Source organism: Panthera uncia (genome assembly GCF_023721935.1).
Source record: "Panthera uncia isolate 11264 chromosome A3 unlocalized genomic scaffold, Puncia_PCG_1.0 HiC_scaffold_11, whole genome shotgun sequence".
In the NCBI taxonomy this organism is placed as follows: Eukaryota; Metazoa; Chordata; class Mammalia; order Carnivora; family Felidae; genus Panthera; species Panthera uncia.
The window spans coordinates 38084293-38109056 of record NW_026057578.1 but is presented as its reverse complement, the minus strand read 5'-3'; the positions used below and the strand labels follow the sequence as shown (position 1 = coordinate 38109056).

The 24764-nt window shown below is 37.2% G+C and overlaps 1 protein-coding gene across 4 annotated transcripts in view; it reads left to right on the top strand.

Annotated features, from left to right (window-relative positions):
* The window catches only part of TASP1 (taspase 1), a 309206-nt gene that overhangs the window by 211330 nt on the left and 73112 nt on the right, over positions 1 to 24764 (top strand). For 3 of the 4 annotated variants that reach the window (XM_049651145.1, XM_049651148.1, XM_049651146.1), the window contains 2 exons: positions 829 to 939; positions 24022 to 24095. In XM_049651145.1, coding sequence (XP_049507102.1) covers positions 829 to 939; positions 24022 to 24095 — 185 coding nt within the window. Of the gene's footprint in view, positions 1 to 828; positions 940 to 24021; positions 24110 to 24764 lie in introns of those variants that run through there. The other variant, XM_049651147.1, reaches the window with a different exon arrangement.

Here is a 24764-nt window from a genome sequence, read left to right as displayed (position 1 = left end):
TTCTTGTTTGCCTTTCTCTCTGTCCTTATTGGGTCATGCTTTTGGAAGGAGTGGAGATAAATATATGTGTTTAATCTACTAAGTTTAACCAGAAGCTTCCCCCCAAATCCAATTTGGTTGATTTTTATTTTTTACTACTTTCTTTGATAGCTCTTGGGTTAATTTTGCATTTGTTTTCCACGTGCTTACTTGCTATGCCAGATGTTCGAAGAAGATGTCCTTGGGGAGGAAAAATGAGGGGTTTTAAAATGTAGTGTTCTTGAAATGCTCACAATGGTTCAGTGTGTGAGATCCCAAAGAGGCCCAGTTGTTTCTAACCACCAGACTCTCATAATAGAAATACAGTTTCACCCTTATTTGTGTAAACCATCAGGATCATTTTTAAATGTTTGTAGTAAAGTTTGTGGCTTATTGTTTAAAATTGAATTTAAGGTAGTAAATCAAAGCTTTTGGTGGCATGCCCCTGACAGCAGGGAGAGCCTGGTAAGTGATCCCTAAAAGCTGATCAAAGAGACTTGCTGAGCATTTTTTCCTGTATTTGTGTTTTGGTCCTTTAATCTGGTAGTGTTTCCAATTCCCTTCTGAATACTGTAATGCACACTCCACCCCCACTCAAGTCTTCTTGGCGACATCTGGGATAGTCTTTGCCAAATGGCCCCCGTTTGGGCATAAGCCTGCCTTTGCCATCAAGCCTATACAAGGTTCGAACAATGGTGATTGTCAGAAAATGGGCATTCACACCACATTTTTGTTCTTGTAATAAAATGAAAATTGAAAATGAAAAAAGCAAAATTCACTGAAAAATGACCATTTGCCATTTCTGCCTAGGTTCGCCTTTCCTGGCCAGCGAAGATGGCGTGCTTGGAGGAGTCATTGTTCTCCGAACTTGCAGATGTTCTGCAGAGTCTGACTCCTCCCAAGATAAGCAGACACTTCTAGGTAAGCTGGACATACACCTTATGGCATGTCTTTCTTTTTCAATTTTTCAAGACACAGAAAGATTTTTTCCTTAACAAGTTATGGGAAGGCCAGAATGCTCCCTTGGTATCTAAACATGTCTATCCTACTAATCTTTTAGCATAAGTAAACATGTAAAAGATGAATATTCATTTTTAAGTGTATGCTTACAGCATATTTCAAACGGGCTTAGAACCTAGGACCTTCACTAAAGCCCAATATTAAGAACATTGGACCATGTATTTGTTCCCTGCCTTATTCCACAAAGCATTTGAGATGACCCATAACAACATACACAGTAACAAACATAGAAGAAGCTTCTTCCTCTTCTCCTCCCAAAAAGGAATCAGAACCATGTGAAGAGCTACTGGCCTAGGAGTCTGTTCTGGCTCCATTGCTTATTAGCTATGACGCCTTTGTATATGGGTCTTACTGTTCTGTGCCACTTCCTCTTCTGTAAAATAAGGACATCTGCCCTGCCCTCCTTGTAAAATTGTGGTGAAGAAGGGTCAAATGAGTGTTTTGCAGATTTGCAGATGTCCATCCAGATGTGTGGTTTTGTGTCTAGCCAAATGTAGTAGTGGGGTTAAAAAGCAGCCAGTCTTCCATTTGCCAAGGCACAAAACTGTGGGGCTGCCTCTGCCCACAGGGGTGCCTTTTTCATTCATTCATACAGAGGGGACGTTTTTTAAAAATCCATAAAGGTGCCACAGAAGTTAGGAGGGGGTCTTATATGTTTTTTTTTTTAATTGACTTTTTAATTACCTATATATACATTCCGAAAAGTACACAAGTTACAATTGCAACTACTTGATGAATTATTATAAACCGAACCCACCCATACAACCAGCAGACAGATATAGTAGAACTTTACCACGACCCCGAAATCTCCCTGGCAATCACCTCCATTCTTTGCCTCTCCAGAGTTAGCCACTATGCCGATTTTAAAACCATGATTAGCTTTGCTTGGGTTTATATTTTATATAAATGGAATCATGGAATATGTACTATATGTATCTGATGTGTTCAGTCAGCATTAAGCCTGTTATATTTATCCATGTTACATGTGGCAGTAGTTTGTTCATTTTCGTTACTGTATGGTATTCCATTATACAGACATACTACTGTGCATTTATCTGTTCTTTCCTAAGTATTTTTTTAGTATAAGTGTTATAGATCATCCACAGGAACTGTGGTAGTTAAACCCTTTGTATAAATTTTCTTACGGAAAGTGTGGGTGCTGCCTGATCTATATTGTATGGTTGTTGTGAATTGATATAGTACAAGTTGAGTCTGTAAATTAGAAAATCAAGCATTTCATATGACTTTGAGAAAAGTATTTTTTTCTAGGAGCCCAAAGAGCTTTTGTAAAATTTCTCCCCTAATTACTCAAAGAGAAAAAAAAAATGGACTTTGGTCTCTGACTACTAACCTCATCGTTTTGTATTGTTTTGTTTTGTTTTGTTTTTGGTATTCCCTTTCTCTTTCCACGCACTATATTTGGTACCCAGGTTGCTCCCAGGAAATGTATTTTTAAATGGCTGTCTTTTGTTAAAACAAGTCAAATTAGTCAATTGCTTCTTTGGTATCTTTAATCATTGGTGAATCTTTTGAATAAATCTTCCATAGTTAGATAGAAGGGAATTTGCTTTTAAAATATATAAGAGGAAGGGGCACCTGGGTAGCTTAGTTGCTTAAACATCCAACTCTTAGTTTCATTTCAGGTCATGATCTCAGTTCATGAGTTCGAGCCCTGCATCAGGCTCCACACTGATAGTGGGGAGCCTGCTTGGGATTCTTTCTCTCCCTCTCTCGCTCTGCCCCTCCTGTGCTCATGCTCTCTCTCTCTTTCAAAGTAAATTAAAAAAAAAAAAAATATATATATATATATATATATATATATGTGTGTGTGTGTGTGTGTGTATACACATATATATGATGTACATGGGCCTTCCATAAAAACTCAGAACAACCCGGCTCAGTTGGTTAAGCGTCCGACTTTGGCTCAGGTCATGATCTCATAGTTCAAGGGTTCGAGCCCTGCATTGGGCCATGTATTGACAGCCAGAGCCTGGAGTCTGCTTCAGAGTCTATGTCTCCCTCACTCTCTGCCCCTTCCCCGTTTGCACTCTGTCTCTCTCTCTGTCTCTCTCTTTCTCAAAAATAATAAGCATTTAAAAAAAAAACCTCAGAATAACCCTTAGTACTGGGGACCAAGGGACTAGTTATTAAAACTGTTTCATAGACTATTCCTAGGATGGACTATCAGTTCTTTACTGAGCCTAGATTCTTGCCCTTTAGAGTTAATCCTGAAAATTGTAAGGTTGTCCTTTCCTTTTTGGAGGTAGAGTATAGAAAAGCATATATATAGAAAACTCATAGAATTCCAGCTCATTTTAAATAGTTTTTATCACCAATGTAGTAATTTGTAAACTGATTCCTACTCTCTGTCTCAAGAAGAATGAGATGCAAAGTGTGAATTTCTAAAATAAGTGAAATCTTACCATTTGTTAAAAGTAACTAGAGTGATTGATGTTTATAAAGTTTACCTAAAACCTGGTGAACATAGGTTAGTATAAACTTATAGATTATACCAAATCCATGGATTTTTACATTTGTTTGCTTCAAAAGAGTCATGTATGTTCAGTACAGATAAGAAAGCAAATCTAGTATAGAAATATAGGAAAGGAGATGTGAAAGTCACCTTGGCCACCCCAGTCCCAGAGTCACCAGTCTCCGGTTCTGGATATTCTTTTTTTTTTTTTTTTTTTTTTAATGTTTATTTATTTTTGAGAGAGAGAGAGACAGAGTGCGAGTGGGGGAGGGTGGAGAGAGAGGGAGACACAGAATCTAAAGCAGGTTCCAGGCTCTGAGCTGTCAGCACAGAGCCCAATGCAGGGCTCAAACCCACAGACCTTGAGATCATGACCTGAGCTGAAGTCAGACAGTTAACTGACTGAGACACCCAGGTGCCCCATGGTTCTGGTTATTCTTGTAGGAAACACCTTCACTCTATAGGATATGCTCATATTTCTATTTCTTGGTTAGTCAGTAGTGTGTGACTTCTTTTTAGGAAAAAAAAATTAAGAATGTAGTTCATACCACTTTCCACTTCCCTTTCCTCCCGGCTTTTGATAGATTTCTACTCTAACTTGAAATCATAAGTTTTAATTTTATTGCAACTGTAACATTGTTTCTTGATTTATTTCTTGATTCCTCAACTTTATACAATTTCTATCAACCATATCTCACCCCCCTTTGACTATGTAAGTTCAGGAAAGTTCTTGTGCTCTTCTTTTCTCCTCCTTCCCCACTCCAACTCTCACCTCAATCCATAGCAATAATGTCATAGTTATTACCATCCATATTCTGTCCTATATCTAACTTGTCTTCTACACTTTGATTGGAGGTTCTGAACAGTGACAATTAGTAACCAGTATAGACAGTATCAAGATTTTATAAATATTATTCACTGCAGATCCCAGTAGTGGAAGACTGGATCCATAAGAAGTATCTGTCATAAACCTCTGCCTGTAAAGGGAGAATATTTAAAATATCAAGGTCAAGTGAATTCTTCCATGCTATACCCCATCAGTTGCTCCAAAGCAGGCCACAATTTAATTTGCCTCATCTTTGGACCATAACTTCTCATTTACTGCCTTATAGAACTCTCATGAGACTATAACTTTATAAACTTATGCTTCCTAATACTTAGTAATACCTAGTAACCAGGAGAGCTCAGAAGTCTTTCTTTTCTACAATCCAAATAAAATAATTCCCAAAATTAAAAAAAACACTTGATTGCTGTATATTGTTCATTTTATATCTGAAGAATAGTATAAGCAAAATAGTCTCTAACTTAAGCTTTTTCTGTGCCCACTCTCTTTTCTGAAAATCGTAAATAGTGTTTCCATTACACCACAAGAGCAGTTTCAATCAAACGCTATTGTCATTTGGTGGAGTTTCCAGAAATCCATTACTGAACCTTTCCTCTTGACAAATACATCAGTTACAAGAGCCCCAGTGGGCCACTTCAGGGCGTGGGATGACTCAAATATAGGGCACTTTCCAGGTTTATCCTCTGTTTACTGGTTTATTAATAGAATTGGCTAATCTCAGGTATGAAGGAATGTTAAAAATCCTCTCGTGTGACCTTGTTACATATGCTTTGTCCATAAACTGTTTGCAAGAAGTGGAGCTTAATTCCTCTCTTGGGACTCTTCTTCTAAGGCTTAAGAATATGGCAGTGTGATAGAGTGTGACTTCTGAGGCTAGATCAAAAAAGGCATTGTGGGGGTGCCTGGGTGGCTCAGTCTGTTAAGCATCCTACTTTGGCTCAGGTCATGATCTCACTGTTTCCGAGTTCAAGCCTCACATCCGTGCTGACAGCTCAGAGCCTGGAGCCTGTTTCAGATTCTGTGTGTGTGTTTTTCCCTCTCTCTCTCTCTCTGTCTCTCTCTCTGCTTCTCCCTTGCTCGTATCTGTCTCTCTCTCTCAAAAATAAACATTAAAAAAATTTTTTTAAAGGCATTGTGACATCCTCCTTGCTTTCTCTATTGGATCACTCACTCTCAGAAGGACCAACTGTCATGTTGTATGAAAACTCAGGCAGCACTAGAGAGGGGTCCATGTGGCAAAAAACTGAGCCCTCCTTCCAGTAACCAGCAAGGCATTGGGACTTCTTGCCAATAGCCTCAGCTCTGAGCGAACTTTCAGGTAACTGCAACCATGAGGGAGAATATGAATCTCTGAGCAAGAATCACCCAACAAAGCCACTCCTGAATTCCTCACCCACAGAAACTGAGATAATAAATGTTTGTTGTTTTAAACCACTACATTTTGGTGTGATTTATGCCAACACAGATAACTAACAAACCTTTTAAACCCTCTCACTGCCAAAGGGGCCTCTAGTTTGTCTAAATAGTTATAACAAATCAAGGTGCTCTGTTGCATCTTTAGGCAGCTCAGTCTAAAATATTGCATCAGTGGATCCTGGTTTTCTTCTTTGACATCCTCTGGGACAAATGAAATCAGTGCCTTCCCTAGCTTGCAGTCCCTAGTCACTCTTTTCCAGACTGTCTCCTTACCCACCCCACCTCTATTCGTCTCCCATCTCCATATTGTCACCAGACTTTGCTCTCGATAATACATCTGTAGCTGGTCCAGAGAACCTAACTGTGGGCTCAGAAATGGGCAGTCAGGAGAGAAGCAGGCTGCCATGAAGAAAGGGCAAAAATGAGAACTAGACCTAATTGTGGCTTGGAGAGACTAATCCTAGGATCAGGGGAATAGTGGTCAAAAGAAGAGCCACTAAAGTATATGTAATTAGTTTACTCTATGTCTAAGCTAAATGTTTAATAACTTTCTCTGTGTGTTAAAATAAAGACAAAACCTGTATCTGTTACTATCACTCACTCCCTACTTTTCAGTTCTTCCCTGAGAACACATACATACTCCTGCCTCTGCTGGTCATTTCCCTAGAAGACAGACAAGAACTACTGAACTTGATGGGAAAGTCCTCCTCTGATCTAACCCCAGAACATGCTTTCATTGTTGTTTCCAATTAGTCCTTCCCTCTACACATCCTCAATGCCCCAAGTTCTTGCCACTCCAGATTGGTTGGTCGTCTTCCAAAGGGTCCTGTTTTTCCCCAGTAACCTTCATGTGCTTTTACCTGTGCTTGGGATGCCTTGGGCCAATTACATTCCTTCTTTTAAGACCCAGGACAGATGTGAATATTCTTGGAATCCTTTGGAAATCCTTTCCCCAGGTGATTTGTTCCTTCCTTGTGTGTGTGTGTATGTGTGTGTGTGTGTGTGTGTGTGTGTGTGTGCATTTTTTTTTTTTTTGCAACATGCATTTGGCACCCCTTGCAACACTTGCCATGACGCATCCTAGACATGTGTTAAAGTGTCTGTCCCTCCCTCTAGGCTCACACCTCTTAAGCTTTTTTCTGAGCCCAAATATTTGACAGGAATAGATCACAGATTTTTGAGTGCCAGTGACTCACATGGAGGATCCAGGGGTTTAAAATACCTTTCCAAGCACTAGAAGCTTCAGCTGCCTCTGAGAATCACACCACCAGATTGTGAATCATTTGAGGGCAATGACTGTGTCCTATCCAACCTTATACCCACCCACCATAGTAGCCTCTAATTATTAGGTGAACGAGTTAAGTGCCAAGTGGAATTTCTCTATTGATTCTTTAACAGAAATGCTAAAAGAAATTGACACTCTTCCAGAAAAATGAAATGTCATATAAGGTATCTTCACGTGCTCTAAAAACAAACAAACAAACAAACAAACAAACAAACAATATGGCTTGGAAATGTTGGATAATGATGAATGTTTGGGAACAAGTTTTGGAGACAGTTTAAATGGATCGCAGGAGACAGCCTCTGCAAACAGCCTTGCAAAATGACAATTTGGATGTGAATGTGTTTGTAACACCCATCTCTCCACCTCCCACCTCCCAGATCATGAGATGCTGGCAAATCTCAGCCTACAAATCACTGTTTTAACGTAAAGCAAATGCTTGTCCCTGGAGTGAAACAACTGAAAAGAATTAATTTTTCTCTCTGCTTTTAGAGAGAAAAAAACCAATAACAACAATATATATTTTACCTGCTAAAGTACAATTACATGTGCTTTCCAGGCCTGTACAAAAGTGCTTTATTGAGGCTGCTATATATAGTATGGTTAATAATTGTGTAAACAAAGTCATCTCAAACCTCCCAGTGGAAAGAAATGAGTCCTTTTCTGTTTTAAACTTGTGATTTGATACAAGTAATTAGAGTCTATGCAAATATATGGCATAAACAGCCATCTCACTATATGAGTTCATTTCTTTCCTTGTAGCTTGCCTTTACTGTGTTGGTGGGAGCCTCACAGACCTTGTGAAGTTCAAGGGTCCCTGCTTGAGAATGGTTACTAAGAAGCAGTGAGTATGGGGATCAATGAGAAACAGCCTCCATATATTTAAGGAAAATCTTAAGCAATTCAGGATAGGAGGCATAGGGGCTCTTAGGGGCTGTGTGTTCAGCCAGTGGCCTCTGTGCTGCTGTTGGGAGTCCTTTATCCAAAATAAATTTGAGGCACACAGTTCAGCCAGAGGCTGATCATCTGATGAACACATATGGTAATTGTTACTCCCCCATTAAGTTACCCTCACCTTACTCAGAGAATGACTCCAGGTTCCTTGCTATCCAGGCATATGTTCATTATGCTGATAATTAAGTGGTGTACACGATATTGCTTATAATTGTCCAGCTACCCCTTTTTCCCGTTTTTCATCTTAACTATGAAATGTTTCATATATTTTTAAAAGAATGTAATAAATTTGTGAGTTATAAAGGATAATAATAAAATGAACACCTGTGAACCCACCACCCAGCCTAAGAAATAGCCCATAACCCGTATTTTTGAAGCCCCCATGTGGGCCTGACTTTATATAAATGGTATGTACATGATTTTTCTATGTGAGAAGTTTTGCAATTTCTTACATAATTGCTTCAAAGAATAATGAATCCTTCTATCATTTTCGACTTAGCTCTATCAAATTAAACTGTTCTTCACTTGCCAATTAGAGCTTAAATGTGGCATTCCCTTCCCCCCTTCTTAGAACAAGCAAAGTTCTTTATCAAGTACTCTTCTTGTCACTGTTACCAAAACATGCTATGGTTTAAGAATAAAAAATGTTAGATTGAGTTGATGCTTCCTGGAACATTAAAAAGATAAAAGGTCATTTTACTGTAAGTTAAAATTCCAAACTGCCTTTTGGTTTTACTGGCATTAAAAATTTGGCGAGCACACACAAACACATGCACTTCAAAGGAGCTTCATTCTTGGGGCCCCGGCAGTATCACTTATTTCCATTTCATGGCACATGCCACCATGAGCACTTACGAGGAGGCATTCTGTTGGGCTCACATGATCATAAAAATAACTCCTCAAGAGAAGGCAAATTAGCTATTAGGCTGGTAGTGGAAAAGAGGTAGTGCTGGATGCTTGTCTGACGTTAATAACTTGTCTTAGAAATATAACTAAAACTGTCTGTAAAGAGGGTCCAGTGTCATGGCTGGAAACTGCTTTCTTTTCTTTTTATTTAATTTCCAGTTAGTTAACATACAGTATAATATTAGTTTCAGGTGTACAATACAGTGATTCAGTACTTCCATACAACATCCTGGGAGGTGGGTGGAAAATTATTTCTTTAGTGCCTCAACAATGCTTTGGAATTATTATATCTTCATTATAGTCTTGATAGAGGCTGACATTTTGGTTCTTATTTAGGGATCAGATGGAAATAAGCAAATTAAGTAGTTGTTTTTAAATGCAAAGTAAATAAGCAGACATGATATTTAAACTTTTTAATAACTGAGTTGCATTAGTCTATTGATGTAGTGCTCTGAGATTTATATTTTTCAGAATTAGTTGTCATTTTTAAGACAAAAATGTTGATTACAAATAGATATAATCTGCTTTGTTTGCCTTATAAAAGAACATTTTTTTCGTTTAAATATCACTAACTGTAGTTTTTTAAAAAATTATTTGTTTTGAGAGAGAGAGAGAGTGAGCAAGTGGGTAGGGCCAGAGAAAGGGAGTGAGAGAATCCCAACCAGGCTCTACGTTGTCAATGCAGAGCCTGATGTGGGGTTCAGTCTCAGGAACTGTGAGATGGTGACCTGAGTCGAAATCAAGAGTTGGACGCTTAACTGACTGAGCTACCCAGACATCCCATCACTAATGTACTTAAAAAAAAGAAAAAAATTAGAAATAGAGGTTTATCTGTAATTTTTTTCCTCCATCCTGAGAACTATAGTTCTAGCTGTAATCAAACCATGTAGTTTTTTTTGTTTGTTTTTTTGTGTTTTTTTTGGCTACAAAATTTTCCATCTGATATAAAGAATATAAAGATTTATGAATAGAATTCTAGTGGTTGTGTAACTCTTATTACCGTGGTTCTCCTAAAACTCTCAGAAAAACATTTTGACAAATTTTATAGTCCATTTTCATCTGCTCAAAAGGGTGATAGAGATTACTCCTGTATGAAATAAATCCTAAAAAAATATTTGTTGAATGGATGAAATCATGTTTCAGTAAAACTTGTGTCACTGAATGCTTTCCTGTTCATCAGAGAACTTCTAGGTTCCATCCAGTGGTCCCTATTTCCGGAAGTTTCTAATACAATAAAATGATAAAGGAAGAGAGCTGAATTGTCCTTTGAGGCTTGTATTTGACCCACATCCCCTTCCTCCTTTTCAGTCATCATGCTTCTTTAGTATTGAACCAATCAGGGTGAGCCTTGGGAAGAGAGAATAGTTATTTTCTTGGCTTAGTATAGCCAAGGTTCTATAGAACCCATTCCTTTTAATACAGTTCAGTGGTTAAAGTTTTTTAGGGAGGCAAGCCAGCTCAAAACCACTTAATGGCCACAGGGGGACACACAAGATGAATCTTAAGGATTCCATGTCAGGACAGTAAAGCATCCCTGTGTGAGCCCCATACTGGGTTATAAAGAAACTAACAACCAGGGGGAAAAATCTACAGAGACAATAGGAGGCTGTTCCATTTATGGTTCCTCACTCTTCCCATTTTAAAAATGAATTTGTCTTTATTCAGCAAGCTATAACTTAAAGCACTGTGTAGAACGTCTAAGGGGAAGACATTCCACCTAAGTCTAAAGAGCAGCAGCTGACTTGGCAACTGCCTAGCCCAAGACAGTTCTGATGTTAAAGTTCTGTTTTCCTTGCAAGAAAGTCTGGGATGTGAAGCCAGGCAGAGGGGTTTTAAATGGGTGCGGGAGCCAGTGCAGATGGGGGTTGTTAACAATTGAAGAACAACAACTTTTTTTAGAGGGATGGCTAAGAGCTTCTCTCTGGTCAGAAAAGAGAATCTGTTTGGATAGAGAAAACTTGCTTGCACCCCTGGTAAAGAAATTTTATTTGACTTAATTTAAACAGAATGACCTGTGAATCATTTTGAAAGAGAAAGAGGTATCCTGGGGGGAACATCTTACAAGGGATGGCTTGTAGCTCTAATGTTAACCAGTAAAGGTGGTGATTTAAATGTCCCCAGGAGTCAAAGCCTTACATAGGGACTAAAGGCTGTCTCATATAGTGGAGGGACACTATGACTAAAGTAGAACCACTCTTGGGCATTATACTGTGGGTGAGTTTCTTTATTCCAAACCATTAAATGCAACTTTCCAGAAAGGCTAACCTCTAAGATTATGTGCGAATCCATTCTGGATGTCCCTATAATACCATTAACCTGTCATTCATGAGGAGCACATGCACAGCACATCCTACCTAACACATTCTCTGGCACTGCAACAGGATCAGTAGTGTTGGCCTTTTTTCATATCATACTTATGTGATATGATGTGATGTGAAGTCAGCTGGTAGAGAAGAAACTTGCCAAATCCTTTGACCATTTTTCACATGTTAAACCCATTCAGGAATTTATTTCAGCATGGCTTTGGTTCTTAAAGTTTTCTGATGGAGATCTTTTCATGGTCTGGTCATTTTCAGTAGCCTCACAATCCCTGTGCTTTGGCTTTCTACAAAACAATAGGCTTTTCAGATTAGTAGTTGAAGTGCAGACAGTCACCAGCCACTACCAAAGCAACATGGCTCTTTCACAGGCTCAGGCATTGCACTCCAGGCTATTTATTTACCTTGTATGCTGCTTGAGTTCATGATTCTCTACATGGAATAATTACACGTGGAAAAATCCCATTACTATAATATAACATCTGCCTGGTTTGCTGTGTTATTATTAGAATTATTTCTTAATACTCTTACCATAAACTTCCATTTTAAGTTTATGAAACAATTTCAATTATAGTCCTTAAAAACAAGAAACAAATTATAGACTTCTAGATATCACTCATGATAAGAAATACTACTGTTCTATTATTTTTTTCCCCTATGTAACTCTATCTTTTGCCAGGTTTTAATTATAAATTAAGAGTTAATTAGACAGTTTTAAAAGTTTGTGAGATAAACTGGCCTGAGACAAATAAATGTTTTGTATTCATTTTTAAAAACTTATAGAAGTTTTGCAATTTTTAAATTTCTATTGGGAATAAATTTTTGTTCATTTTGATTGTTCTTTAAACATAACAGATTTTGCCCTAATTATATGTGCCCAGTGTAAATTTATGTAGGGATTTATTCATGGCCTTTCATAAGATTTGATTATATTTTAGGTAGTCATGAGACATAAAACAATTTGATAGCATTAGATCAGTTTCATATCATAATAAAGCATTCTCATGAAGGACAATTGAAAATTTATGGTATTATTACATCAAATTTCAGATGTTCAGAATGTCATAATCTAAATATAGAAGACATCAATTCTTAGATAATATAGATTGATAGGATAATTAAGATTTTTAGGGAGGTGTGGAGAGAAAACTAGGGTAGCAATACTTACATAGGACAAAATAGACCTTAAAACAAACACTGTAACAGAGACAAAGAAAGACACTATATAATCATTAAGGGGACAATCCAAGAAGGTAGAACAATTGTAAATATTTATGCATCCACATAGGAGCACTCAAATACTTAAAGCAGTTAATAACAAACATGAACTAATCAATAATAATACAATACTAGTAGGGGACTTTAACACCCCACTTACATCAATGAACAGATCATCCGAATAGAAAATCAACAAGGAAACAGTGGCTTTGAATGACATATTGGACCAGATGGATTTAACAGATATGTTCAGAATGTTCCTTCCTAAAACAGCAGAATACATATTCTTTTCAAGTGCATATAGAACATTCTCCAGAATAGATCATGTTAGCCCACAAAACAAATCTCAACATACTCAAAGAAATCAAAGTCATTTCATGCATTTCTTCTGACCACAATGCTATGAAACTAGAAAACCATAAGAAAAAATCTGAAAAGAGAACAAATACATGGAGGTTAAATAACATACTACTAAACAATAAATGGGTCAACCAACAAATCAAAGAGGAAATCAAAATGAAATTAAATGAAAATGAAAACACACAGTCCAAAACATTTGAGATGCAGCAAAAACTGTTCTAAGAGGGAAGGTTTTAGCAATACAGGTCTACCTTAAGAAACAAGAAAAACCTCAAATAAACAACCTAACCCTTACACATAAAGACGTTAGAAAAAGACGAACAATTGAAATCCCAAACCAAAAGAATGAAGTAAATAATAAAGTTAGAGCAGAAATAAGAAAAATATATGAACTAAAAAATAATAGAACATATCAATGAAACCAGGAGCTGCTTCTTTGAAAATATCAACAAAATTGATAAACCATTAGCCAGACTCATCAAAAAAGAGAGAGGACTCAAAATCAGAAATTAAAGAGGAGAAATAACAAATGATAGCACAGAAATACAAAGGATTGTAAGAGAATATGAGGAAAAGTTATATGCCAATAAATTGGACAATTTGGAAGAAATAGATAAATTCCTAGAAACATATAAACTACCAACATTGAATCAGGAGAAATACAAAATTATATAAATAATCAGCAGTGAAATTAATCAGTAGTCAAAAAAATCATCACAAACAAAAGTCTAAGACCAGATGGCTTCACAGGCAAACTATAACAAATATTTAAAGAAGCATTAATACCTATTCTTTTCAACATGAATAGACACTTTCCCAATGAAGACATCCAGATGGCTAACAGGAAAAGATGTACAACATCACTCATCACCAAGGAAATACAAATCAAAACCACGATGAGATACCACCTCACACCTGTCAGAATGGCTAAAATTAACAACACAAGAAACAACAGGTGTTGGCAAAGATACGGAGAAAGAGGAAACCCTCTTGCACTGTTGGTAGGAATGCAAACTGGTGTAGCCACTCTGAAGAACAGTGTGGAGGTTCCTCAAAAAACTACAAATAAAACTACCCTAGATCCAGCAATTCCGTTACTATGTATTTACCCAGAGGATACAAAAAATATGGATATGAAGGGGTACCTGAATCCTAATGTTTATAGCAGCATTATCAACAAGCAGCAGACTATGGAGAGAGCCCAAATGTGCATTGACTGATAAATGGATAAAGAAGATATGGTATATATAAATGATGGAATATTACTCAGCCATCAAAAAGAATGAAATCTTGCCATTTGCAACAACCTGGATGGAGCTAGAATGTATTATGCTAAGTGAGATAAGTCAAGCAGAAAGAGAAATACCATATGATTTCACTCATGTAGAATTTAAGAAACAAGACAGATAATCATATGGGAAGGGGAGGAAAAAAACAAGAAGAGAAGGAAACAAATCACAAGAAACTCTTGATGATAGAGAATAAACTGAGCGTTGATGGAGGGAGGTGAGTGGGGGATGAGCTAGATAGGTGATGGATATTAAGGAAGGCCCTTTTGATGAGCACTGGGTGCTGTATGTAATGATGAATCACTGAATTCTACTCCTGAAACCAATATTGCACTGTATTTTGCCTAAAATTTAATTTAAAAAAAGTATTCTCAAACGATTCCAAAAAATGAAAAAGGAAAACTTCCAAATTTATTCTATGAGGCCTGCATTACCTGATACCAAAAGCAGATAAAAACACTACAGAGAAATGCAGGCCAATATCTTTGATGAACATAGATGCAAAAACTTCTCAATAAAATACTAGCATATTGAATACAAAACTACATTTTAAAAAGTTATTCACCATGATCAAGTGGAATTTATTCCCAGGATGCAAGCATTGTTCAGTTTTCACAAATCAATGTGATATATCACATCAACAAGAGAATGGATAAAAAGCATATGGTCATTTTGATAGATTCAGAGAAAACACTTGACAAAATACAACATCAATTCATGATAAAAATCCTTAACAAAGCAAGTTTAGAGGGAACATTCCTCAACATAATAAAGGCCATATATGAGAAACCCACAGCTAACATCCTACTCGATGAAAAACTTAAAGCTTTCCCCCTAAGATAAGGAACAAGACAGAGATGGCCATTCTCACCACTTTTATTCAACATAGTAATGAAAGTCCTTGCAAGGCTCTTCCAAAAAACTGCTAGAACTAATAAATGAATTCAGTAAAGTGGCAGGATGCAAAATCAGTGTGCAGAAATCTGTTGCATTTGTATACATCAATAATGAAGCAACAGAAAGAGAAATTAAGAAAATAGTCCTATTTATAATTGCACCAAAAATTATAAGATACCTAGGAACAAACCTAACCAAGGAGGTGAAAGACCTGTACTGTGAAAACTTTAAAACACTGATGAAAGAAATTGATGATACAAGGGAATGAAAAGACATTCCATAACTTCAGCATTCAGACAACAAAAATAAATAAAAGGCATACAAATTGGCAAGGAAGAAGTTACACTTCCAATCTTCACAAATGACATGATACTCTACATGGGAAACCTGAAAGACTCCATCAAAAAATTGCTAAAAGTGATACATGAATTCAGCAAAGTTGCAGGATATAAAATCAAAGTACAGAAATCTTGCATTAATATATGCCAATAATGAAGCAGCAGAAAGAGAAGTCAAGGAATTAATCCCATTTACAATTGCACCAAAACCCATAAGATACCTAGAAGTAAACCTAACCAAAGAGGTAAAAGATCTATATGCTGAAAACTATAGAACATTTCTGAAAGAAATTGAAGAAGACACAAAGAAATGGAAGAATATCCCATGTGCATGGATTGGAAGGACAGATATTGTTAAAACGTCTATACTACCCAAAGCAATCTCCACATTCACTGCAATCCGTATCAAAATAACATCAGCATTCTTCACAGAGCTAGAACAGTTCTAAAATGTGTATGGAACCAGAAAAGACCCCAAATAGCCAAAGTAATGTTGAAAAAGAAAACTGTGAAGATGGAGGCATCATAATTCCAGACTTCAAGCTGTATTTACAAAGCTGGAATTATCAAGATAGTATGGTATTGGCACAAAGACACTTAGATCAATGGAACAGAATAGAAAAACCAGAAATGGACCCACAAACCTATGGCCAACTAATCTCTGACAAAGCAGGAAAGAGTATCCAATGGAAAAAGACAGCATCTTCAGCAAATGGTGTTGGGAAAACTGGACAGTGACATGCAGAGGAATGAAACTGGACCAATTTCTTTATTTTTTTTAATAGTTCTTTTAAAAATTTTTATTTTTTGAGAGATAGAGAGCCAGTGGGGGAGGGGCAGAGAGAGAGGGAGACAGAAACCCAAGCAGGCTCCATGCTGTCAGCACAGAGCCCAATGCAGGGCTCAAATATCATGAACCGTGATATCATGACCTCAGCTCAAGTCAAGAGTTGGATGCTTAACCAACTGAGCCACCCAGGACTCCCTAAACTGGACAACTTTATTACACCATGCACAGAAATAAATTCAAATTGGATGAAAGACCTAAATACAGGAGACATCAAAATCCTAGAAGAGAATACAGGCAGTAACCTTTTTGACCTCAGCCACAGCAACTTATTACTAGACATGTCTCCAGAGGCAAGGGAAACAAAAGCAAACATGAACTACTGGGACCACATCAAGATTAAAAGCTCCTGCCCAGTGAAGGAAACAACAAAACTAAAAGTCAACCTTTGGAATGGGAGAAGATATTTACAAATGACATATCTGGTAAAGGGTTAGTATCCAAAATCTGTAAAGAACTTAATTAAATTCAGTCCCCCCCAAAACAAACAATCCAATGAAGAAATTGGTAGAGGACTTTTCCAAAGAAAACATCCAGATGGCTAACAGACACATGAAAAGATGCTCAATATCACTCATTATCAGGGAAATACAAATCAAAACCACAATGAGATACCACCTCACACCTGTCAGAATAACTAAAAGGAACAATTCAGGAAACAACAGATGTTGGCGAAGATGCAGAGAAAAGGGAACCCCCTTGCACTGTTGGTGGGAATGGAAACTGGTGTAGCCACTATGGAAAACAGTATGGATGTTCCTGAAAAAGTTAAAAATAGTACTACCCTACCACCCAGAAATTACACTATTAGGTATTTATCCAAAGGTTACAAAATGCTGATTCAAAGGAGTCCATGCAATATTTATAGCAGTGCTATCAACAATAGTCAAACTATGGAAAGGGCCCAATGTCCATTGACTGATGAACGGGTAAAGAAGTTGTGATATATATATGCGATGGAATGTTACTCAGTGATCAAAAGGAATGAAATCTTACCATTTGCAACAATGTGGATGGAACTAGAGTGTATTATGCTAAGTGAAATAAGCCATTCAGAGAAAGACAAATATCATATAATTTCACTCATGACGAATTTAAGAAACACAACAGATGAACATAGGAGAAGAGAAGGAAAAATAAAATAAGATAAAAATAGAGGGGAGCAAACCATAAGAGACTCTTAAATATAGAGAACAAATTGAGGGTTGATGGAAATGGTGGCAGGGGGAATGGGCTAAATGGGTGATGGGCATTAAAGAGGGCACTTGCTGGGATGAGCCACTGGGTGTTATATGTAAGTGATGAATCACCAATTTCTACTCCTGAAACCAATACTACACTATATGTTAACTTACTTGCATCTAAATTTAAAAAAAAGGCGGGGGGCGCCTGGGGGGCTCAGTCGGTTAAGCGTCCGACTTCAGCTCAGGTCATGATCTCACAGTCCGCGAGTTCGAGCCCCATGATGGGCTCTGTACTGACGGCTCGGAGCCTGGAGCCTGCTTCAGATTCTGTGTCTCCCTCTCTCTCTGCCCCTCCCCTGTTCATGCTCTGATTCTGTCTCAAAAGTAAATAAACATTAAAAAAAATTATAAAAAAAGAAAAGATATTCAATGCTCATAGGTTGAAAGAACAAATATCATTTAAATGCTATATTACCCAAAGCAACCTACAGATTTAATGAAATCCCTATCAAAATACCAATAGCATTTTTCACAGAACTAGAACAATTCTAAAATTTGTATGTAACTACAGAAGAATCTGAATAGCCAAAGCAATCTTGAAAAAGAAAAGCCAAAGGATCATAATTCCAGATATGAAGTTATATTACAAAGGTGTAGTAATCAAAATGGTATGGGAGTGGCATAAAAATAGACACATAGATTAATGGAACAGAATGGAAAATCCAGAAATGAATTCACAACAGTATGGTCAGTTAATCTTTGACAAAGCAGGAAAGAATATCCAGTGGGAAAAGGACAGTCTCTTCCAGAAACGGTATTGGGAAAATGGACAACATGCAAGAGAAATAAACTGGACCACTTTCTTACACCATACACAAAAATAAACTTAAATGGATTAAAGACCTAAATGTGAGACCTGAAACCATCAAAATCCTAGAGGGGAACACAGACAGTACTCTCTTTGACATCAGCCATAGCAACTTTATTCTAGATATGTCCCCTGAGGCAAGGAAACAAAAGCAAAAATAAACTATTGGGACTACATCAAAATAAAAAGCATCTGCACAGCAAAGGAAACAATCAGCAAAACTAAAAGGCAGCCTACAGAATGGGAGAAGATACTTACAAATGATATCTGATAAAGGGTTAGTATTCAAAATATATAATTAAACACCCAAAAAACATAATCCAATTAAAAAATGGGCAGAAGACATGAAGAGACATTTCTCCAAAGAAGATATACAGATGGCCAACAGACAAATGAAAAGAGGCACATCACTCATCATCAGGGAAATGCAAATCATAAACTACAATGAGATCTCACTTCACACGTGTCAGAATGGCTAAAATCCATACAAGTGTAGGAGATAAAGAAATCCCCTGCGCTGTTGATGGGAAGACAAACTGGTACAGCTACTGTGAGAAACAGTATGGAGGGTCCTCAAAAAGTTAAAAATAGAACTACCTCTTGTACTGTTGGTGGGAATACAAACTGGTGCTGTCACTGTGACAAACAGTATGGAAGGTCCTCAAAAAGTTGAAAATATAACTACCCTATGATCCAGCAATCACAGTACTAGTGTTAAAAATACAAAAACATTATTTCAGTGGGATATATGCACTGCTGTATTTATTGCAGCATTATTTACAAAAGCCAAATTATGGAAGCATCCTAAGTATCCATTGATAGATGAATGGATGAACAAGATATATCACACACACACACACACACACACACACACACACACACACAATGGGATATTATTCACCCTTGAAAAAAAGAATGAAATTTTGCCATTTTCAACAACATGGTTGGAGCTAGAGAGTATAATGCTAAGTGAAATAAGTCCGAGAAAAACAAATACCATATGATTTCAGTCATATTTTGAATTAAAGAAACAATGCAAACAAAAGGGAAGAGAGAGAGAGAGAGAAATCAAGAAACAGGCTCTTAATTATAGAGAACAAACTGATAGGGAGATGGGTTGGGGGGATGGGGGTTAAAGAGTACACTTTTCATCATTAGCACTAGTAATGTATAGAATTGTTGAATCACTATATTGTACACTTGAAACTAATATAATACTGTACATTAACTATACTCAAATTAAAATTAAGATCTTAATGAAATTAACATGGCCCCCAAGCTCAGTGTTGAAGTGTTTTCCTAATGCAAAGAGGTTGTGCTGCCTTGTGGAGAAAGGGTGCATGTTAGATAAACATCATTCAGGCAAGAGTTGTTACGCTGTTGACGATAAACTCAGAGTTCATGAATAACAGTATCGTACATCCAGAAAAAGGAAGAGGAAATTCATTGATCTGTATGTAGGGCTGCTCCAAAAATTCCTAAAATAATGTCTGTGGTGCATGATGAAGCCATGGAAAAACTGGACAATTAGCTAAACTTGTGCATTCATAAGATAATGACCAATAAACAGAGCATAGGGGACAGCATTGTTTTGAGGCTGAAAACCAAATTAATTCATGAGCAGGTCATCTAGGGTCAGGAAAATGGTTAACTCTTCTTTGCTTGTGTTTCATTATGAAGAAATATAAGATGTCTTATACAGAAACACTTAAGGTTACTTACTGATTGAAAATGTTGTGACCAGAGGCTTGTGGGAATCGAACCCAGTATTTTCCTTAGGAGCAATAGCTCAGTATTTGCTAATTCAATGTTCATGGCAACACTGTAGAATATAACTACCACAAAGTGCAGGGGTGTATTTTCAAATGGCTATGCTTCCATCATTTGTGAGAGTGCTCTTTTCTCTACCCCAGCTAACATAATGTTTCAAACTTTGATATCTGATAGTTGAATAATGGTAGTTTGCAGTTTTAATTTGCATTACATTTAGTATGAAAAATGTAGATCATCTTTTCATGTTTTGGAGCCACTTATATTCCCCTTGTTTTCTCTTTTTCCTTTTGTCTTTTTCTCATTGATTTGTGGCACATCTTTATGTATGAAGAAAATTAGCTCTTTTTCTATGCTACAAATTGCAGATATTTTCACTAGTGTGTCATTTGTCTCTATACTTTTTTCCCCATATGGCAAAAGAAAATACACATTTTTTTTTTTTTTTATAAAGAAAAGGGGAAAAGGGGGTGGGAGGGGGGGGGGGGGGGGGGGGGGGAGAGAGAGAGAGAGAGAGAGAGAGAGAGAGAGAGAGAGAGAGAATTTTAAGCAGGGTACACGCTGAGCATGAAGCCCGATGTGGGACTCGATCCAACAACCCTGGGATCAAGACCTGAGCCAAAATCAAGACTTGGACGCTCAACCAACTGAGCCACCCCAGGCACCCCTATAAACATTTTTAATGTAGTCAAATGTATTGATCATGGCTTTTGTGGCCTCTTGGGTTTGTTACAGTTTTAAAAGCTTTTCTTAAGAGATGTATAAGAGTTGTGTTTGTGTTTGAAGTTTTGTGATCCTTTGGTGTTGTTAAGGAATTTAATCTTTTCAGTATATAACATTAATTACAAATCTTTCTTTCCATGCTGGGTAAATTTCAAAGCAATAGAACGATGGAAGTTCACCAGGTTTTGGAATCCAAAAGTCCAGTTTGAATTGTAGTTTATGCACTTACTAAAGTGACCTAAGCCATGTTACTTACTTGCTCTTAGCCTCAGGTTCCCCATCTGGGCATTAGTGAGTTCTATTACAAAAGACAGTGCCTGGCACGTGATAGATTCTCAATGTTAGTTGCTCTCTCTCCTGCTTTCCTGAAGCCCTTGACCAAGAAATATTTTGATAAATTAATGTAAGACATATACTTAAATAAATAGGATTTCTTTACAAAAGCATTCTATAATTTAAATTATAAAAAAATTTCTGTTGAGTTTCTCAAGCCAGCCTGAACTAGTAACTCATACATACATACATACATACATACATATTTGAGTTGAAGGTACTAAAAATTGTGTGTCAGTACAATGCACATTGCAAAAATACATTTTTTTGGTAATAAATGGTTTTTGGTAATTTGGTAATATATGGTAATTTTTTGGTAATAAATGTGAAAAAAGTAAATGAAGACTGAATTTTTAGACACTGAATTATTTTCTTTAAGAACTCCTAGACTATGTCTAGAAACTTCATTGGAAGCCCTTTAATTAAAAAGCAATTAGTTAATGAAATCAGTCAGTGTACCCAATTTATCCTGTTTCGTAATTCTAAATTTTTTACATATTATATTTTCTTAAAGCAGGCTACATTTTTAGAGAGAATAATGCATTCTAAAATCATCAAAATCGTGTCGTAAAAAATAAAGCATAATGTGTTTATCCTTTAGTTTCATGACTAGATCAACTATATTTCCATGTATTTTTCTTTCCATGGCTAATTCATGAGCCACCTTAACATGTGGAGCATAAGGAGAAGTCGCAATTTTAGAAATGCCTTAACTTTGTATTTAAATACAATTGCTTTGTCACTACTCTAAGGAAATTCAGTAAGACTTGAATGCCTTTGCTCTATTAGGCAATTTAGAATATCCCAGACCTTGCTCTGGACTTCAAGATTTTTTGTAGTTCAAAGCAGATGTGTGAGGAAGAAAAAACATCTGGTGAAGAGAACTTGCTTCGTCGCGTGATGCTGTTTTCCTGCACTCTTCAGCAGAGCGTCTGTTGAGCAGGTTGGCAGGTTTGATAATTAATTAATGATGAGGGAATGAGCCACGTATCTGAGGATTCAGTTTTGCCCCTTACTGCTTCTTTCTTCCCCACATGTCTGGCAAAGCCTTCAGAGTCTAGGATCACTGATCCCACAGTTGTGTCTCAACTCCAACACTTGTCTTCAGGCTTAATTAGCTCAGAGATATAAACAGATGGATGGTCTGGGACCCAGAGGGTTTAGTGTTGAGCAATGCAGTTTTATTATCAGGGACTTTGAAATTTTTGTTGGAGAAGTACATCATCAAAACTTAAAAAAAAACCTTAGAATTTTGAAAGTACATACTTGAAGGTGACAGAGCTGTGTGTATCTGTATATTTGTGGGTTTTTCTTTTGTCACTTTTTATTTAAATAGAAGTTCAAACTTACAGGAAAGTTGCAAGAATAATACAAGAGACACCCATTATTCCTTTACCCAGATTTACCCACTGTTTTTATTTTACTCTGTTTGTCTTTCCATCCTCACTCCTTCCTTCCCCTCTCTTCCCTCTAGACACACACACACACACACACACACACACACACACACACACATGCACACACATCATACACATTTAAACATGTGCTTTTTTTTAATGAACTATTTGAAGGCAAGGTGGATGTCAGCTATCTTTACTCCTAATAGTTCAGTGTATATTTCTTAAAGACAGGCCATTCTTCTAAATAATCACAGTATAGTTATCAAAATCATAAAATTTAATATTGATATGGGATTATTATCTAAGCCATAGTCCCTTTTAAATTTCATCAGTTGTCTCAGTATCGTGCCTATGATGTTCCCCACCCTCCCCAGACCTATTCAGGATAACACATTGCATTTAGTTGTCATATCTCCTTTACATGGGAATGGTTTTTGTGTATGTTTTGACTTTGACATTTGTGAAGAGTTCAAATCGGTCCTTTAGTAGTATTCCTGTAATCGAGTTTGTGTGGTATTTCCTCACGCAGTCTGGGCTCTGCAATTTTGGCAGAAGTACCACAGGAGTGGTGGTGTACGTCTGACGGTGTCTTATCAGGGGGCACGTGGTGTTGATTTTTTCTTAATTGGTGATGTGAGTTTCGATCATTTGATTAAGGGGGGGGGCCCATTGGTTTCTCCACAGTGAACCTACACTTCCCCCGTTTCTATTTTGTAAGAACATTATGGAGAGATATGTTGAGACTATGTAAACAGCTTGCTCATCTTCAAATTTTCACCCACTCGTTTTAGCAACCGTGATGATTTTCTAAGTCTGTTATTTCTTCTATATTTACTAGTTGGCATTCTGCTGCAAGGAAGAGCTTTCTTTCCTTTCTCTTTTATTTATTCATTTATTTACTTGCATTAGTATAGGTTCATTGGTTCTTATTTTATTCAGTAGTGATAATTCCTTACTATCATGATTTATTTTGATACTTTGGCCAGTGGAAGCTCCTCAGTCTGACCTCGGGGTCATTTTGATAAGTTGTCATCATTCCTTGAGCTGCCTTACTTTCTGACATGCAAAAAGATGTTCCAGATTCATTTTATATTTTCTCTGCCCCAGCCCCAGAACGAACATTCTCCAAGGAATCCTGGTTCCTTTTCATGGAGAATGGTATTTAGAAACCAAGACTCTGTGTGTGTGTGTGTGTGTGTGTGTGTGTGTGTTAAAGGAAACTACGTTATGGAATATTACATGTGCTAAATCATTGTGTACTGTACGTATGAATGTATGGTGCATGTGTGTGTTTAAGTTTACAAGTTTCAAACAGAAGAGCACTTATTTTACATGTAATAATCATAAGTTTTGACAAGAAAGAAATACATTTTTCATTTCACAGTAAATGGCATTACACAGTTTTGAGTTCTAAATCATCTTGACATTTATGAAGGACCAAATGGAAAGTAGGGAACTGAGTGTGTTAAATATAAAGCTATCTTTAACTGTTGTATTAAAAAGCAAAGATTTATTTTCCATCTGTGATCTGAATGTGCCTACTTGTGTTCTCTTCCACGGCAGTGGAATTTCTGTGGAGCCACACAACAGAGAGCATGTGTGTTGGATACATGTCAGCCCAGGATGGGAAAGCAAAGGTAAGCGGGAACACTGGGGCATAACCTGAAAACCTTGCAGCTGTTGCATGAACCTCTAACTGGCTAAGTTGATACAAATGAAATTTTTCAGCTTCTGTTGGGCAGTAACTCTGTGATCTTTATGGGAATCTGATTAAGCACAGTTAACGATGCCAAAGAAAAACAGCAGATCTTTTTAGCTTTTAATGACAAAGCAGGGGAGATTAGGAAACACCACCTCCCTTTTATTTTCATCTTGTTCTTCCTCATCTATTGTGAATAATTGGAAAAGAAGAAACTGGGGATTGAGAAGAGAAAGTGGGAGTAGAACTGATGGGCTGACCGGGCTGGGTGATTTTGCCGGGAGTGTTGGAATAGATCAAAGAAACAGAGGGAAAAACAGTGCTTGTATACCACCCTACATGTTCAAGGGCAGAGGCAGCCGATGTGCTTGCACATGCAACTTGTCCAGTGCTCTGGTGTGTTATGGCATTCCCTGGCATGATGCCCTTGTGGGAAGAGTCAAAGGTCTGTGCTCTGGGCGACACGTGCCTGTGGCATGCATCCCTTGGTGAGTCACAACAATCACACAGACATACACAGCACCTCGTGAGTTGCTTGGTTTCACTGCACCCACGGTGGGTGAGTCTGGGAGTAAGAAATATAATTTGTGGGTTTTATTTTATACTG